Source organism: Dipteris shenzhenensis, chromosome 19 (assembly GCF_047967505.1).
Source record: "Dipteris shenzhenensis isolate YYH24624 ecotype China chromosome 19, Dip_SZ_1.0, whole genome shotgun sequence".
Classification (NCBI taxonomy): domain Eukaryota; kingdom Viridiplantae; phylum Streptophyta; class Polypodiopsida; order Gleicheniales; family Dipteridaceae; genus Dipteris; species Dipteris shenzhenensis.
The window spans coordinates 42,158,867-42,171,844 of record NC_141614.1 but is presented as its reverse complement, the minus strand read 5'-3'; the positions used below and the strand labels follow the sequence as shown (position 1 = coordinate 42,171,844).

At 42.5% G+C, this 12,978-nt stretch overlaps 1 protein-coding gene across 2 annotated transcripts; it reads right to left on the bottom strand.

Moving 5' to 3' along the window:
• Positions 1-4,693: 4,693 nt before the first annotated feature.
• On the bottom strand, positions 4,694-11,879 carry LOC147890495 (uncharacterized). Of its 2 annotated transcripts, none has more exons than XM_087390370.1 (5): positions 10,377-11,879; positions 9,770-9,864; positions 9,079-9,358; positions 7,793-8,698; positions 4,694-7,642 (listed from the first exon to the last, which is right to left on the bottom strand). In XM_087390370.1, the coding sequence occupies exons 2-5, from the start codon at positions 9,853-9,855 to the stop codon at positions 4,964-4,966; spliced, it is 3,951 nt and encodes a 1,316-aa protein (XP_087246496.1). In that variant the 5' UTR covers positions 9,856-9,864; positions 10,377-11,879; the 3' UTR covers positions 4,694-4,963. The 2 variants fall into 2 exon arrangements, with proteins under 2 accessions (XP_087246496.1, XP_087246497.1); XM_087390371.1 differs by having other exon boundaries at positions 9,079-9,339.
• Between the last annotated feature and the right edge of the window lie 1,099 nt (positions 11,880-12,978).

Genomic DNA, 12,978 nt, shown 5'->3' with positions numbered 1-12,978 from the left:
CACACACATGTCATGTGCACCACACATGCACACACAAACGCACATGCACACACACACACGCATGCATGCACATACATGAATGTGTGCATGCTCACAGAGATATTTTTTCAAAAAAGCTATATTATCTATTTTTAAGAGTTTGGTGCTTCTTTTACAAGCAACACAAACCTATTTTAATGAGTGATTACATGTGTACGCTCTTTTTATCTAAATATTTTTTATTCATTCTTCCATAATCACTTGAGTTGTCATGATTGAAATTGGATAACTTCATAATTTGCATAGAAAATCATCACCTTATTTCGTTCAAAGTAGTGATTTCCTATTCGTTAGATCCCCTATTGCTGACATTTATGCCTCATTTCTTTCCCCAAAGCGAGCAAGTGTTGATGATATAGCAAGTAATGCACTAAGAATTGATTTGTGAGATATGTACAGTGACCAGAATTGGTAGTTTCTATTCCCTTACTAGTGGATGATGGTATTTCCTTGTCAATTGTACTCATTTGAAGTTTATTATTTATGAGACCCTTATCTAATGTGTTTCTTTATGGAAGGTCATTATTGTCTAGAAGTTCCCTACTTTTGATTTGAAAACACCATCTTCATGTTGTTGTGAGCAATTTCATATGGTGTTGCATCCTAGGCTATTGCTCTTCCATTCTTCCATTCTTGGGATGACATTTACTTTGTGTTTAATGGACAATTTTGAGACACATGTCAATAAGTATTTGGATATGGTTCAAATCATGTTACTATTGTCAAATCTTTGTCATTATTATGAGCAAATTTCCCTCTCTTACTTTATGATTTTCCAATTCTATAAGTTGAAAATCTTGGTCATATTCCCTCTTAGCTTTGTCAAGAGTATGATCTTCATGTATGGATTTGAGAAAGATCTCAACCTCTTTTTCCCATTCATCCTACTCCTTTTTTTGTTTATGTTTTAAAAAGAATCATTTTCTTGCAACCCTTGGACTTCCCTTCTCAAATTTGAAATCTAGCTAATGGTATTCAAAATGGTATTGTGGATTCCTCTTCTGTCCCATATGATATACCCTTATGGTTTGACTCAGTGACCCATCTAGGAATCTACTCTCTTCTTCTAGCAATTGTTGTGTACTTCCCTATAGCTATCATAGTTAATGGGTTTTAGATCATTGCTATGATTCCCATAATTTCTTTTGTCTTGATTTTGGGTCCATGAGTTGAGATAGTCTAGATTGTAGGGCCTTTATGTTGGGAATTTTTGCACTAAAAAAGATTTGGTCTTTCATTGTGATGATGATTTGAAATTTATCTTGATTAAGGTTTAACACAACTATGCTCCTAACTTCATAATGATGTCAACATGCATTTATGATTTAAAATTTATCTTGATTAAGGTTTAACACAACTATGCTCCTAACTTCATGATGATGTCAACATGCATTTAGTTTCTCGATGACTATAATGTGGTAAGTAAAATCTTGGAAAAAGGATATATTTTCTTACTATTACTTTCTTTTTCATGTACATGGTCAGATCTAATATGCATAATAGTAAGGGCTCCTTGGTTTATTGCAATGTGTAAGCTACTCTCCGTATATAGTCCTACATCTTAGTGGCAACAAAAATGAGCTATATGTGAACATTGATGGCTTCTATGTGGTTTTAGTGCCCTTATTGGTTCATGGTCCTATAAGTAACTAGAGCATCCACTTTCTCTCCTAATCCTATTAAGTAAATGTAACAAATACACTATTTCAAATCGATCAACATTAATATCAAGTACATTTTCTTGTTTGTTAGTCTCACAACCATTAGTTATTTGATTCATTGTCTGCGCGCGCAGACACACACACACGTGTGTGTGCGTGCGCGTGTATGTGTACACACACATATTTGTGTGTATGTGTGTGTGCGCACGTGTGTATGCACACACACACACACACACACACACACACACACACACATACACATACACATACACAGATATGTGTGTGTGTGTGTGTGTAGGTAGATAAGGAATTATATATCTACTAATGGTTGTGAGACTAACAAACAAGAAAATGTACTTGATATTAATGTTGATCGATTTCCAATAGCATATTCGTTACATTTATTTAATAGAATTAGGTGAGAAAGTGGATACTCTACTTACTTATAGGACCATGAACCAATAAGGTCACTAAAACCATATAGAAATCATCAATGTTCATATAAAGCTCCTTTTTGTTACCACCAAGATGTAGGATCATATATGGAGAGGAGCTTACACATTGCAATAAACCAATGAGATTACACACACACACACACACACACACACACACATATACATGTGTGTGTGTGTGTGTGTGCACGCGTGTGCACGTGTAAGTGTATTATTCTTGTGGGGGGGTTTGGGTGCTATGTAGTAGTTCCCATGAAGAGTGCATTAGCGGAGACTTGAATGTCAATTATTGCACAAATTTTTAATTTTTGTTCTACTTTTAGAATGGGTTTTTAACACTACTCTCTCTCTCTCTCTCTCTCTCATTTTGCCTTCATAATAATTTCACGCGAATCTTTTCACCCAAAATTTTTCCCTGCATTTAGTGCAAGACTTTTCTCCCAAAAATTCACCCCCTTTAAGTCCACATATTTGGAGGCTTAAAGAGAAATTTGTAGGTTTTTTGGCAACACAATACTAAGACCACCAAAATTTGGAGGTTTTGTGACCTAAAATCTTTTAATCATGTCAAAAATCAACATTACACGTTTTTTTTTTGTGAACATTGCCCATTAAGCTGCAATTAAATCCCCCACCCCCCTTTTCTCTCTCTCTCTCTCTCTCTCTCTCACACACACACACACACACACACACACACACACACACACACTAATAACTAATGGGGGGAGGGGGCCCAAAACAACCCACATACCAAGAAACCTATTTATTGAGAGGCAATTTCAACCTACAACAAAGGAAGCAATCCAAAGGAGATGCCCTGAGGAGGGGAGAGATGCAAGTGGAAACATTGATGAAGGGTGACAGTTATGAGGAATTGTGCTGAGGAGTTAAAACATGCTTTCTCTATGGTCTTTTGGTGAGGGTTTTGGACGGCTCCTAGCAGCCTTATCATGTGCTGCGGGCTTCAAGCATTCTCATGTGCCTATGTTCCGAGCTGCTTCCATACAGATTTCTTCCTAAGGCTTACAGTGACAGTCCTCAGCTGGCTGTGGCAAATAGTTTCTGGTGCTGCCCACAAGATTCTAATGCCACTTCCATGCAAATTTCTTCTTAAGACTTCCAATGACAGGTCCTCATCTGGGCTGTCGCAAGTACTTCCTGGTGCTGCTCACAAGATTTGTCAACTCATGCGAAAGGAGGCAATTGAGGGTAGGCTTTATTCCCACACCAAGGAAATGACACTAATTGCATGTAAATTTTACATAGATATTGCGAGCAGGAACATGCAAGAACAGTTATTCATAAACAAGAGTATGATGATCAACAAAACCAACAAGATCGCATATTTTTTTGAAGAAACTCATTAAGAAGGAACAATCATGGATAATTCCTCATGTCTACCAACTTCCTCTTTCCTTTACCTTCTACTGAGGCAATTTTCCCATCTCGTAACAAAAAGACAGCAACCTTTCCAATAGATTTGAAAGCCTAAATTGAAGAACTGCCATGCACATACCATGCAAGAAATTAAACCATCCTATACTACACAAAAGAAATGGTGGATGAACATTTGTACATACGTGCAGACAACTTCAAAATAAAATGTAGGTATTGATCATTGATAACCCTAGGAAATATTACTTTTGACCTAAGCGGGTTTTTGTCTCTCAGTCATTGGTACATCGATGATTCCAAAGCTCAGGATGCAAAAAAAATAGTATCAAGCAGAAGACCTATGATGCCAGAAAAGGCAAAGAGTTATATCACAAGTGAAATAAAGATAAGCTACCGCTAGATATTAAAGAGAAACGGAGGGAGCAAATGATTAAGAATTTCAACCTTGCACTATCACAATTATAATAGCTCGCTGGGCAACTCATGCATAAGCAACAGCAATTGTTCTTGAAGCGCAAGTGCATCATCTACTTATTTAGTTCAGAACACAAAATTAGATACGGACAATCCTTGGGGCTCGTTTCTCCGTCCATCACTTTATTGGCTAAGTTCTCTATACCCTCATGCGCCTCTTTTAAGGAAGAAACCTATATCTTTTTCCTGTTCATGCACAAAAATCAAGGGGTGATTGAGATGATGTGTGTTAATTCTCAGCTACTGATCCAGTTGCAATACTAAGCCACCTACTCTCAATCTCCTTCCCAAATTTGTCAATTTAGCTAATGAGGAATGCCGCACCTTCCCCAACTTTGTTGTCTATACTGTCAACATGTTTGACAAATACATGGAAAGGATAGAATGGTACAGCTTCAACGTAATACAGGAAAGAGGATAGATGTACAGTAACTAAAGAATATTGCAGACACTTCTCAATTTAATAAAACAGGATTTTGAATCAGGATTCCAAAGTTCCTTTTAAAGCATGCAAAACACACATACACAAACTCACGCAGGTGCCTTCCCAATACAAGCATGCATCTCGAGACAAAGTATAAAGGAAGATCCTAAAATTTTCTCAAATACTGTCTGTAATCCACTAACGTTATGCAAAATGAAGGATAGCAGCAAGCATGCATGCACCTGCTGTCTAAGTTGAGTGTGCATGCACATAGTACGTGTGTGGACAGAGGTAGACATGTCAAGAAAAGGATCCAGGCTTCAGCTCCCATTTGGCAGAAGCATTTATGCCATTGCAGTAGAGAACTTTCAACTTCTATAGTGTATTCCAATGATCTACTAAAGATCTCAAAAAAATCACCCAAGATTCAGAATATCCTTTAACAAATATACGAGACCCGGCCGATTCATATACATTGTAAGCTAATAATTGTGCAGAAAAAAAACTTCCCTCCTTTTTTACGGAGAAGAAGTTCCAACAAGTGGTAAAAGTGACCATCGGCTACGGTGACGTCTCATACGCCTTCGCCGAGTTGATTCACCCCAAGAACAAATCCTAAGGAACCCATTTGGGTCTTCCATTTCATCCTTTCTGCAAGGTTTACTCACTGTATTTGCACCATTTCCTTTTGTTCCACTATTTTTCTTTATCATGCCTAGCCCTGTAGGGGAGGAGGATCCATCTTCTTTGAGAGACATGGAGCTTGCAGTACGCCTTGCCACCATCTCCGTTGCTGATTTCATCAGCCCTCCAATGGTCTGCAAATCCTCAGTGATTTCCTGCCTTGAAAGTGAAGCAATGCTTGGAAGCATTTCTCTCTGAAAGTCCCTGCCTACTCTCCCTCTCCCTCTCCTTGAAGACCTTCCCCTAAGGCTTGAAAAAGACTGGCCTTCCCCTGCTGTTTGCCATCTGTCAATGACACGTGAATTTACAGTGTCAGCATCTACGCCACTTGCCTTAAGCATTAGAGTAACTGACTCGAAAAAATCAAGCTCTTTGGGAAACTGTGCCTCCTTTGGTCTAGTCTCTTTGCCTGGTTCTGAGTTTCCAGATGTGTCTTCCTTTGGCTCTTCAAAAGATCTTTTACCTTCACTTGTCTGGTGTACCTGGACACTGCAAGCAGCATCACCATCCCTAAGCAGCGCTCCACATTCTTCTTCTCTGGGTATGATGCTAGCAAACCATTCCAGCGATCTTTCTTGTGAACAAACTGTGTTATCTTCAGTAGCACCTCTACCTAAGACGGAGGTCAAATCTGATGCCAAACTCACAAGGATATCAGCTGCTTGCTTGGAGTGATCATCGACACACTTGCTGGAGTCCTCGGCCCTTGGATTATCACCATGATCTAGACATCCTGCATCCAGTATATCACTTACTGTATTGGAACCGAAAACAGCTGAAGAACTCCACATTATTGGAGAAATATTCAAGTCTTGCAGCTTTCCCACTACTATGCTCGAATGTGTGTTCGAAGGCAAGGCTGTAACCAGGTTTTCACATTGGGAATGCACAACTGCTGATTCACGGCTTTGGCAAGCTTCACCACCCCCTGAGTTTGCATCGTTTCTAGCTTTACAAAATTGCAGAGGCACTGTCTCTCTGACTACACAGCTTGTCAGGGTTGCCACATCCGAGCTTTTACCTACCATGGGAACTCCGGCGTTACCAAAATCAAATGATCTGTCAGCCCCATTAACAATCCCCCATCCATCCTGGTTCAAAGCAACCTCTTTTCTAGAGCTTACGCTGTTGACTTCACTACGCAATGGCACTATCCCCGATGCAAAATGTGCACTCAACTGTTCTATACAATCCCCTGGATCATTCTGATAGACCTGTTTTCGGCCTTCAATTACTTTCGACATCAATGGTACATGAGATACATCCATCCTCTGCTGACGTATCACTGGCCAAGGTGGAAGTTCTTTCCCGCCTCTCTCTGCAAAAGCAGTGGCTTTCTGGTTCAACCCAGCCTGCAGTACTTGTAGCTCCTTCACATGTGGAGCTTTGATGCTGCTAGCCTCATGAGAATCATTGTTTTTTACCGTTCGAGCCTCTTGCTTAAAAAAATCCTCAAAACCCCCAGATTCAACCTCTCCAGCACAGCCAGCTTTGGAGTAGAGCATGTTATTTTGGAAAGGCTGCCTGTTTTCTCTCGGAGCCTTCACATCAAATCCATCTCTCATGAAAGATAAGCGAGTGTGCTTGTCATGTTTTTGAAGTGTCTCTCCAAAGCAAGATGAATCCTCATCTCTTGCCAATGATTCAGAAGTCTCGTTAACTTTGGTACCAAGGCCTAGTGTCAGCTCAATACCTGCCGTCGTAGGCATGGATCCTATGGCAGATCCTTTGAATGACACTTCTGGCCCTGTGATCACTGGAGCTGAATGGACAAAAGAATCATCAGTGGCTTTGAACATCCCATGAATATTCCCTCCAATGTCATGCTTAAACCCCAAGGTATTGGCTGCTTGCACTTCATAATCACCAGCTGGTGGTTGTGCAGCCACTGACCCAACATGAGGAGACACAAGCAACGTACGTTGCTGTGCTAGAGGCAGGCTCCCTGGCTTGGTTGTCTGTTGCTGTTGCATGAAGGAGAACATACCATTCTGCTGAAACCATGGTGGTATTGTTGCCCCCTGGGCGGTGCCTATTGAGCTAAGCCCAGGAAGAAACATCATAGGTGTAGCATGGGACTCAAGAACTGGTGGCTGCAAATCTACAGCAGATACGGATGGATAGTCTGAATTAATGAGTGGAAGCAGGCGAGCACCTCTTTCATCCCTCACTGGAGGAACAGGGATGGCTGATTCACCAACCTGTTGGGATATTTTATAAGACCCTTGACCTGTAGTACCATTTACAGGAAATCCTGATGAAGGATTACATTGAGACCCCATTGCAAATATTTGCCCTTGATGAAGACTGGACTGACTACCAAACCATGGGTTTCCTATATTTGATAACTGCTGGGAAACAGCAGGTCTGCCTGTTTCTACAGGAACAAAAGAGAGCTTGCTGGGAAGGTCAAGCTCACCCTGTTTTTGCAGGAAGAAGGGCAAGGGTTGATGCCAGCCTGGATTCAGACTCAATGGATTGCTGGGCAGTGTCTTCATCAGAGCTGCTGGACCCTGCCAGAGGAAAAAAATTCAACATCAGTCAGAAATTTTATTTTAGTAGAGCGCATGTAAAAATTGCAGAGGTAAAGCAAGAGAGGATGGGGGAATAAAGGTGAGTTCCTATCTTTTCAAAACTCTCCAGAAAGTCTGTTTACACTCGACCTGAATGAGCCAATGTGGCTGGTTCATGTTTTCTTGTGTGGACCTGTCCTCAGCTCCTGGATCAAGCAGTTGCCTCTCCTGTCTCTTTCCTTCTTGCTCATCAAGATGTCTTCTTTGTGAGCCTGGTATGAGTTTATCTTCTGACTGGTTCTCCTGAGGCTGTCCTAAAAGGCCCCCAAGCAGACTCTTAGTTGATAAGATAGGTGTAGGGCGTACCAGAGCTTCCTGAGAAGGACAATCCATCCTAGATGGGATGGTTGAAAAAAAAGATATTTCGCTACAGCCTGAGTGCTCCGACGAGAAGTAATGTTGTCTCCCATTTTCCTTAGAGCTCTTTACATTCCTTTCATGGGGTTCCCTATGAACAGTGTCAACTATCTCCCTTTCGCGGCCAGTGCGTAGACTCAAATGTATGTCTTTTCCTGGTACAAGGTTCTGATCAAAGGGTGCCCTACCCATTTGAGTGACTTTTAACGTGGGGGTTACTTTGAGTGAAATGTCTCGATCAATAGCCTTTCCATCTTCTGCTTCAACATCCATGTACTCTTCTGCCGGGCGTTCCAAATCAAATGTTCGTCGAACTACTTTCTGGTATTTTGAATTGACAAATTCTTCTGGATGCTGGTTTGCTTCCTGGGATTTATTTACATGAATTTGCCTCTGGGATGGGGACATCCGTTCTGACTGAGACACAAAAGCTTGATGGCCTTGCCTGGAACTAAGTCTTGAGGCACCAATAGCCTCCCAAAGATTCCTTTCCCCTCCTGGTTTGAAAGAATCAGAACTGTACACAAGCGAGCTATTTGATGATGGTGGACCAGAAGATGTGTGGATAGAGGAATCTTTTTTTTTCAATTCAGCCATTAATATCCGCTGCACTTGATAGAGCCTATGCATTTCACGCACCTATGTGAATAAAAATCAGAAAATATTGTGAGCTTCATGTAGTTGAAATGACATCTTCGAAAGTGTATGTGCAATTCGTTTGTCCTTTACTTATTAGAAAAAAGCATCATATAAAGGCTAGATTTTTAAAAATAAAAAAAGGCGAGCCATTGTCTCAATAGGCAAAAACCTAAACAGTGAAGAAACCCTTGCCCAACCTTTTTCTTTCAGTTACGCCTTAGGGCAAGCCCTGGCAAGGCCATGATAGATGTATCCTAGAACTTTAATATCAACGTTGTAGAAATGTATCCTTTGGCAATGGCATTAAAGCTGTGAATTTTCAGCCGTGCATAAGCTCGAGGTTGGATTTATTTGTATCAACAAAAAATTTACAAGCTTGCCTGCTCTCTGAACATGGTCTCATGCTGTAACATAGTCTGCTTCAATTTTTCCAGATCGTTTTCCATATGATGCTCCATTGCTACTTCCTTGCATGATCGGGAAGGCAGCTCCATCTGGTACATGGGTGTGGCCTCGGGAAAAGAAGGCAAAGCAAAAGCCTCATCCGCCCGTGTCCTTGTATCTGCTTTGGTTCGCTTGCTGGAAAGTAAAACCAGTGAATTCTTGTCATTCTTCACCTTTGCTCCCATAATGTCCGCTACCTGCAACAGAAGCCATTTGCTGAACAACATAATCTTTAATTTTTTAGGTTCTGCAGATTACACATGAAAAGTTGTGAATTCAGAGCAGAAGACTAAAATACCAAGTAAGAGGATGCTATGACATTGATAACGGCAAAATCACAGAATAGATTAACGTACAGGCTCATGAGCCACATGATGTGAGAATCAAATGCTCATGTGCGTTTAAAACTGCAGTTTGCTCGACTAAGTCAATTCTTGTGCACACTTTAGACTGGTCATACAAAATTTGGACCCCCATTACAACATCTCCGTAACGCAAACAATTTATAGACATTTGGATAGAATATTAAGTGTTGAGTGTAACAGATGCCCAGATTACTTGCAGTACGCCACTCAATTGAAAGGAACTAAATGAACCCAAAAACAAAACTTTCCTCTCCCATCATACCTTGCTGCGTGTCTAATGCTCGAGCAATTGATGCACAACCAAATTTGACGACAGTGCCTTGTAAACCAGAGTGCATAAGCTTGCATTATAAAAACCTGTAATCACAGCGCTGAACTGTCAGGCTCTAGAAACAATTGTGTACACAATTGCTTGTTATTGAAAGGAACTCTCGGTACGCTGATATAACACATTGAGAATGTTGGAGTCGAAGATTTTCAGTCTCATACTTTTTCCCACCCTGGATTTCTTATCATACTTCCCCGACACTGACTTTGTTCTAGAATGGATTGCTACAAACCAAATCGGAAACCCAAATTTAGCCGTAAATCACGCCGGCTCATGAATATGAAACCAAAAACGGCAAAACGCTGGCGTCTTTCGCGCAAAGGAACACGCGGGTAAGTAGGTCAGACAGGGCTCGGAAGATAATTTCACTAGTCGTTCTGCGCGAGATCCAACTAAGTAATGGTAACTTGCTGCTACCATGAAGCCACAGGCCCAATTTGTGCTACATGAGGAGGAAGGCGCTTTTGACAATAGTTTAACTGCGCTGAACTGCCAATTGAACGTCGATCTGACAAGCAATTTCCTATCCAGTCCTTCTTACCTGTAGGATTTACTCGAGAAAAACGCGATGCCGTCCCAAGAACACAGGAAAGGATGCCCGTCATTGTGCCATAAGAAGATAAAACAAAGCTCCAGCAACCCGACGTAACTGCTCAAGCAAGCTGCGCATTTTATGAGGGCATCCTAAATCCCTGTATGCAGTTTCCGTTTGGCATCCGGTCTGTAAAGTCCAGCTGACCACTCTGACGTCTTCGTTCGCGGGCCAATCTGCTCCCTAAAGTGCAACAATAGCTTTTTTTCGTCGAGGCACTAAGCAGCAACACCTAAGTACACACCGTTACGTGCCACGAATTGTTCCAGTCTGTGCGGTCCCGAGTCCACCTTGCTGCCTTCGAAAGGCCGTTCGTGACAGACATGGACGCTTCCTGAGGTAAATATTCCCAAATTCTGCACGAAGCTTTGGGCGGACCAAAGGAGGGGGAGCGGAAGGGCAAGCGTACGCAAAGAGGGGAGGAGGGAGGGAAGGTCGCAAGATGCTTCCGAAGCAGGTTGAAGGAAGCAACAACGACAGGCAGAATTTGTGAGGAGGCAGATCTGGGAGAGTGGGGCAGAGATTCAGAGTTGGTGGGTGCCTGGCGATTGAGGATGAGGAAGAAAAAGAAGGGCGGGGGGGGGGGGGGAGAGGGGATGCAGACAACAAGGCAGGTTCCGGACAGGTAAGCGGAAGGGAAGAGAAAATGACAGTGCGGTCCCAGATGCAAGCACCTAGAGAGAACTCAAACGGATCCTCATCCTCATCATCACCATCATCATAATCAAGGAGGAGGAAGGCTTTCAAAGCGCTGATGAAGCTCCGTAAGCTCCCATGGCGGTGAGGAAAGGGGGCCGATGGAGGTGGAGATTCAAGGAAAGCATTGGAGGAGAGAGGAAGGGTGGCAAAGAAAGATGGGTATGGAGGCGAAATGGTGCAGGAAGATATGGCTATGGAGGTGTGGCAAAGTGGTGCAGGAATGGCTATGGAGCTCCGGAGGCGAGCAGGAAAAGAGCCCAAATGAGAGAGAGAGAGAGCCAGCAGCAGCAATCCGAGCTTCTTGTTGCTGCTGCTGTTGCAGCAGCAGCAGAAGAAGAGCTCGGCAGGAGCAGAGCTTACAGAAATTGTGCTGGAAAACCCACCTCAAACGTGAAGACGACGAAGAAGAAGAAGAAGAAGAAGAAGAAGCAGCACCAGCAGCAGCAGCTATGGCACTCTGTTGGGCAGCAAAGCTTCAAAGGTTTCACACTTGCAAGCTTTCTGCTACAACTATCAACCTTGCACACACCAGATCAAGATGAATAGAATAGCATTCCACACCAGATTTGCTCTGAATATACTACTACTAGAACGAGCTTGCTTCTGGATTTTCTGCTCTCAAAAATCTGAACTCTCATATCAGGAGTCAGAATCTCTTGCAGCTCATCAGAAGCTCAACTCTGCTGCATCGATCGATCAGAAAAAGTGAGAGGACACCCCAAAACAAAAAGGAATTGTTTCCTATGGATTCATTCATGGGAGTTGGGAGCAACAACAACAATGGAGATAGGGGACTGATAACTTTTATAAGCAAAAACAAAGCATCTTTGTGGTGTAATGTCTGCTGCCTGCTTTTCTGCCTGCATGGGTTTGTAGTTATTGTCAATGTTTGTTCTACAGTAATATTACAGGGGACGCAAAAAGAAGAGGATCCCTCATTATTCCTGACCAGTTTCAGGCCCACATGCACACCCTCACTCACCCTATAATCCTGCCTGCCCCCAAATTCCGGCATTAAACTGGCTCTTCTGCCAATGGAGATCTGTCCCTGCCCAATGGGAGGGATGGGATTTTTGGCAGATGCATCATCACTTCTCTCGAGTCCTTTCAAGTTTCCATCCGCCCCCTTCCCAGACTGTTGAGATCATCCCAGACTGTTGTTGATCATCTCAGAGACGGATCCTCTCTTCATCCACTGTTATATATGCCACTTTGCCCCCCCCAACGATCTCTGCCAGCTGGAGAGCAGGCACCTCACACTGCCCCCCCCCCCCCTTCATGATGTCTGCATGACCTCTAGATTCTACGCTTCTAAAGTAACATTTTCGACCTTACTCCCATTCATGGGAGATCCCATAGTGGATCCCCCCCCCCCTCCCCCTTTCTTCACCCTCTCTCTCTCTTTCTTCACTTCATTAATTTAAGAAGATCTCATCTCCGCGTCTTGGAGTCTCTCTCTCTCTCTCTCTCTCTCTCACACACACACACACACACACACACACAAACAGATCTCATGCCCCCTTTCTTGGCCCCATCCCAATTCCGAAGCAAGTCTCTAGATCTCTCTAGTTCTCGTTCTCTCTCTTCTCAACTGAATTAATTTAAGAAGTTCTAGTCTCTCTCTCTCTCTCTCAACTTAATTAATTTAAGAAGATCTCGCACCAAGTCTCTCTCTCTCTCTCTCTCAACTTAATTAATTTAAGAAGACCTCCTACCAAGATCCCATTTCGCAATTTCCATCCATCCCCACAACACTCCACAAGCCTTTGTCTGTCCTGAATTGAGCCGTCAATAGAGTCGATGTTTTCCTTGCAATTCCATCGTGGCATGTAGTTTTTATAAATTTCTCTTC